Source organism: Pygoscelis adeliae, unplaced genomic scaffold (assembly GCF_000699105.1).
Source record: "Pygoscelis adeliae isolate BGI_AS28 unplaced genomic scaffold, ASM69910v1 Scaffold306, whole genome shotgun sequence".
Lineage (NCBI taxonomy): Eukaryota > Metazoa > Chordata > Aves > Sphenisciformes > Spheniscidae > Pygoscelis > Pygoscelis adeliae.
This window is the reverse complement of record NW_008825072.1, coordinates 1,388,990-1,394,749: the sequence shown is the minus strand read 5'-3', so window position 1 is coordinate 1,394,749 and position 5,760 is coordinate 1,388,990. Positions and strand designations below refer to the sequence as shown.

At 39.6% G+C, this 5,760-nt stretch overlaps 2 protein-coding genes across 2 annotated transcripts in view; one reads left to right on the top strand and one right to left on the bottom strand.

The window, feature by feature from the left end:
- Positions 1 to 129, bottom strand: part of STIL (SCL/TAL1 interrupting locus) — a 23,034-nt gene extending 22,905 nt beyond the window's left edge. Inside the window, exon 1 of the mRNA XM_009326605.1 lies at positions 121 to 129. Within this exon, the coding sequence (XP_009324880.1) occupies positions 121 to 129 (9 nt within the window). The remainder of the gene's footprint in view (positions 1 to 120) is intronic.
- Positions 130 to 2,305: 2,176 nt separating this feature from the next.
- The window catches only part of CMPK1 (cytidine monophosphate (UMP-CMP) kinase 1, cytosolic), an 11,123-nt gene continuing 7,668 nt past the window's right edge, over positions 2,306 to 5,760 (top strand). The window contains exon 1 of the mRNA XM_009326604.1: positions 2,306 to 2,341. Within this exon, the coding sequence (XP_009324879.1) occupies positions 2,306 to 2,341 (36 nt within the window). The remainder of the gene's footprint in view (positions 2,342 to 5,760) is intronic.

Here is a 5,760-nt window from a genome sequence, read left to right as displayed (position 1 = left end):
TTTGTCGCCTGGGAGTGGAGGCGAGATGGTTTACAGTGGTTGGCAATACACTGACTTCAAATGTGCGGAATCAAGGTCCGTGTCCTCTGAAGCCTGTCCCGTAAAAGTAAGAGCTGGTACAGTAGACATTGCAGGGCGTTGGCTTGCTGACCCGGTGCCATCTCTGTAAGTTGTGAAAGTAAAATGTTAAAAATAAGACTAAAATTTTGTTCTATGACAGAATATGATAGAGGTCAGATGATGTCCTGACCCCATAGATGGTTAATCTTGTTCTCTCTTTTCAAAGAGTCTAAAACTGACAGGATAGGTTGAGAAGACTTTCTGCTATATTTTTCACATTTTCAGTTTTCCAAAGACATTTTTACAGCCATTTGAAATAGAACAACTATCTAAGAAAGAACGGTGAATGCTATGTGGTGTACTACTGTCCTTTTAAAAACTAAAAAACCCAAGGATAATTGCATTGTATTCAGGTGGATAGTTGCAGAAGTAGTTAAGGCTGAATCCTTCCGAACGTGTGTATGTTGGATTTGAAACAGCTTTTTTTTTCTTTCTTTTTTTTTCTGAGCAGTTGTTATTTATTTTTCTTATTGAAAGCCATGTAGGATCAAAGTTTATCCATACCTGCACTGAAAGAAATGACTAAGAACTGTAGCAATGCCCATGTTTCTGAAACTATTGGAGGAAAAAAAACCCACAGCTCCTGGCACAGGCACATTTTGTGTGTCATCTGTTCTGGTGATGCCCTGGCAGTGCTGTTACAGTTTATCCACACTGCCATTATATCCCAGTCCTCAGTGTTGTATAACGAAGTTATGCAAATTTGGTCGAGACTGAAGAATGCCGTTACGACTTTAGTTCTGAAGGATTTTAACCTCAAATTACAGACTCTCATTCAAACCGGCTTGTTCATTAAATTAAATTGTGGGATGAAAGGTTCACGGTGCTCATAAAGCCTTTTTGGTAAGGTCAAATTCTGCCCCTGGCACATAGCAAACAAATGAGCTTAAACTGTAGGGGAATCTTGTAGGCTGTCATTAATGGTTTTCACCAAACCATTAATGTAGCCTCAGGACTGAAGTACCTTGTGTGGCAGCTGGCCTATGTTTAGAAATATAAATGCCTTTGGCTTGATAGGCTAATATAATTGGATAAAGACCACTTTATTAGGAGGAGTTCAAATGAGTCATTGCTACTCAAATTGTATTTGCAGCTAAAAATGAAAGAAGAAAGTTAACTTTGCTTGTACTGTATTTATTTTTTTTTCTAAGCCTGGAAAGGGAAGTCCAAATACTAATAAATGTAAATTTGCTTTAATTCTGCTAATCCTATTCACTACATGGAAAGAAGTTAATTGAAGTCAGTGGGCTGACAGTAGAAAGCACTCGGACCCGCTGACTGAAATGGATGGCTTTCCTGCTTGCTTGGACACCTCTACAGGAGCCACTGGCTAAACTTTGAGGGAGAGAGGGTCTGAGGTAGTTGAAGGGAGAATTGGACTGATGCGAGCCTGCTGGAAAACGTTAGAAGAACGGGACATGAACAGAGAAGTGTGGATGAAACGCAGCAGAAGTACTGGAGAGCAGCACCTTTTTTAGGCACGCATCCTTGGCCTGGCCCCTGGCAGCCCCCCAGAGAGCCCTGGTGCAGGCAGTTGAATAGCCTGTATGCAGTCAATGCTTGCCTTTAGGTGAAAGGTGTATTTTTGTTCAGATTTTAAACCCTGTTGGCAGCTTGCCACAGAGAAAAGGGGCTGTAGCTGAGTAATAATAAATCTCATTCATCCTTGTGGTAAATGGACTGAATAATATTAGTTTACATTTGGAATGCATCTGACCCAGTATCTTGCTGTAAATCTGAAGTTTGTGCTGAACAAAAAGTCAGTATGAGCTATAAATATTTCTCGGTTGCTATTCATAATAGAGATTCGGGACGGAGCACATCACATGTAGAAGAAGTTTCACTTTGCTGAGGTGAGATCTTGTATGATTTTAGCATTAAATGATTTTATTAACAAACGAAGGGTAGCTGTGTTTTGTAAAGGGGGTAATACGTACTACCTGGGAACGATTTCTCAAAGAAGTGTTGTAATTGTCTTGCTGGCTATGCTTTACGTTCCCAGAAAAGGGAGATGGCTATCACATGTTGTAGGCGAAATATGTATTTGTTAACTACTAGCCTAAATCATAACTGCTCAATATGTGTGTGCTGTAGTCCCTTATTCTGGAGAAGGCACGTATTCATGCCAAATTTGGACCAAAATGGAGAAATGATTTGAGGGAAGAATGCGCAATAACAAGCGGAAATGGGTATTGACAGAGTGTATGAAAGGGAGCAGCAGGTAAGCGATTAGGTTTCTTTATCTTCGCAGATAAGGTTGGAGGAGACGGCTGAACCAGGCTGGTTTTCTCTGATACAGAGGGAACACTCGTGTACGTTCCACAAACTTGCAGAATTGTCACTGAAATGCAGAACTGCTGCTCTGGACCACTTCCTCCTATTTAGGAAGGGATGAAGCAGAATTCCCTCTTAAGTTCTTATCCTCTCCCTTCCAGCTCTGCAGATTAACTCCTGAAACCTTCCACAGCTCTGTTAGGTGGAGCTTGCCGTCATCTGGGACTGTTGCGTAGCTGTCGTGTGAGGCAGAATATTTGAGCAGGTAGTTGAATGATGTCATTTGAATGCAGGTTCTTGCAATAATCTTCACGCTTTCCACAGTGTTTGTATCTTCTGTGACTGTGAGATTATGATGTGTGTGTAGGACAAAATGAATGTGTTTTATTGCCGACTTCTGAACTTTGCTTATAAAATGGTAAAGTCGAGGAAAAAAATGCGTTCTCCAAATCTGCACAAAATATGCTTTAATGTACTTAAATTTTAAATCCTTACAAAGTTTGCCTGAAATGCAAAGCTCTCTGGTTGGTGGGAAGAATAATAACTAAATAATTTGCCTTTATTCCAAGCAAGATTTGAGTTGTATTTTTTTTGTTTGTTTGTTTTGGCAAGGTGATTCTGTAGGGATTTGGGGTATGCAAGATATCCCTCTCTGTGTTTATTACCTAAAATATAATTCACCTCCACCACAGCCCTATCCCGTATGTTTTGGTTAAATCTAAAATTAATTCCACAAGGTGGGATGCTGCCTTCTCCTTTTATAAGAGCATAAGTTAATATCCAAATGGAAAAAGCTGTGAAGTTGCTTTGAGATATATGATAAGGAGATTCCCTAGGGTGAAGAAAACAATGCAAAGAAGAACTCATTGTATCAGAAACACTCCTCTGAAAGTAGCAGTGGATTTAGGTTTTGCTGTCGTGTGTTAATTGTCTTCTGGGAGTCCACTGAGAGGCAGCGTTAACTTCCTTGAAATAAAAACGTTTTTAAAATTGTTTGCTTGAAACGCAACTTCTGAAATCTCTTTCAAGAGTGCCAAGTATTAGTATTCTGCTTAGCCTTAAGTTCTCATCGTTTTTTTGGAATATAAGTTTATATTTCTGAACTTGGGAGCTTTTTTTTAGACCATGGTGAGTTTAAATCTACCCCCTGAAGATTTATCCCTATATGCTTCTATTTTGCAGAACACTGGGCATTGAATTTTGGACTTTTCCAAACATACTGGCTGCTTTTTATTGAGCTCAGCATTCCTGAAGCACTGGGGTGCTCTGTTTGCCCCCCCGTCCCTGGGTGTACTGTCAGTGGGATCTCCTTTGTGCATTTTGTTTTGTTAATGTGGTTTTTTGTTTGTTTTTCCTCCCTCAGAGGCAAGAACATATTTTGAACTAAGAAAATGTCTTCAATTTTTTTTTATTGGAATAAGCAGACGGAAGGTCTATTACTGCATTATAGTTTATACCCCAAAGTCTTAATTCCATGTGCTAATTGCTAATAGGACAGACAAAGGCTTTTTAGGTTAAAAAAATACGAAGGCTACAGGCTTTACATGGCTCTATTTTTATTTTAACTAGTTCTTGAGTGGTGTATGTAGCAAATTTCAGTTGTTCAGTAAGGTTGACCAAGATATGACGGGTCAGAACTAGAGCAATAAAAGTCTGTATTTTATTTGTTTAGATCTTAAGCTCTGTGACTTTCATTTTCAGAGTAACAATGATAAGCCAAGATAGGAGTCAAGGTCAAAGTAGTAATTTGTGTTTCTCTTGCTTTTTCTTGGCTTCTGCTCACTTAAGGAAGTCTCAGGCTGTGTGTTTAGTGGAGAGATGTGTTGCTGGACCACACAGGGCTAAATCAGAAGTAAACCTTGTGCCCCTCGAAAGCTGGCTGTGCAAGGAGTCCCAGCAGCAGCAGCTGCTGCTGCACACCGCTGATCCTTTCTTACTGCCTCAAGAAGATTGCTGGGGCAGACCCCGCCTTACTCAAGTGTGACACAGATATGACTCATGTATTTTTCAGTTGTATTCATCTATTTATTGTATTTACTGAAAACAAAGCATGTTCTGTCTGCGGAGTGGAAGTTGCAGATCCTGGCTGACAGAAGAAAGCTAGAAGTGGCTACAGGAGAGGGGAGAGAAGGGCATCCCAGGGAGGCTGCAGTCTCGGGTTTGGAGACTGGAACCATATTGGAACTATTTGGAACCATAATCCATGGTTCTCCAAATATAAAAATAGTTTTAAAAATAACGAGAACTTGTGTAATAGTAACTTACTGATTTAATCTTTTTTTCTTCTTATAGAGCAGCACGCCAGTCTGCTAGCATAGCAGAAAACATTATCTCTGAAATAAGTTTTAGAATAGTTAATTCTATATTTTCTTTTTTCTTCTCTGTAATCTAAAAATCTGTCCAGATTTTAGGTGCTTGGCATCCAAGTATTTGGAAATTTTTTTTAACCTAGTTTCTATTTCAAGTCTTCCTTTCAGTCTGACGTTGAGTCTAGCATATATGCATCCTTCAAGAACTGGAGAAACTGCTTTTTCACTGTTTGGTAGCCACAGTCCTGCTCCCTTTCTGATTTCGGAGGAGAAGAATTAGGCAGTAGTTGCAACAAGTCACGTTCCGGGGATTGCATCAAGATGTACTTGGCACTGCTGGAAAGTCATGCTGGCACAATGCAACCCTTGACAAGGCACGAGTGTTTTGCCCTGGGTTTTGTGCGGTTACATCACAGTCTCTTTTGCGAGCTCTTGGGGATGTGAAGATTTTCTCCAATTCAGGACGCTTGCTGAGGGTTTATCTCGCCTAAGATGAAAGAAAACTGCCCTGTACACATTGATCAGAACTGGCAAGAGTAGCGTGAGCACCGCATCTCTGAGGCCTTCTGTGTATGGAGCAGCAGCCAAGTCTTTCTCCGTGCTTGTTTGCATTGTTTAAACCCACATGTTTTCTTTGGCTCTTGACTCAGTACAGTTAACAAATAGATGTTTTGCCCCTGAAGGAGAGGTTTGTTTTTCTTATTGCCTGGTTAATCCATTCTGAAGGTTACTTTAGAATACAATTTACTATTATCTAAAACAAGTCTATTTATACAACAGCACTTTAAAACACTTCTATCTTTTACTTTCCTGTTCAGCTGTTAAAAACTATTTTATTTTGCTGTTGCAAAAGACAGAGAATTCCAAAAATTGTCTGACTCAATTTCATTTGCATGCATGAAAAGGGAAATGCCAAGGAAAACTAAATGGTTTGGTAATCCTCTAAAACCGAAGGGATTATATTTTCCTCCTGTTTTCTCCTTTGTAGAAGTTTGATGTTAAAAATATCATCATTCTTTAACTTTAGCAAGAAGAACTACATGTTAATTTAGGGTTC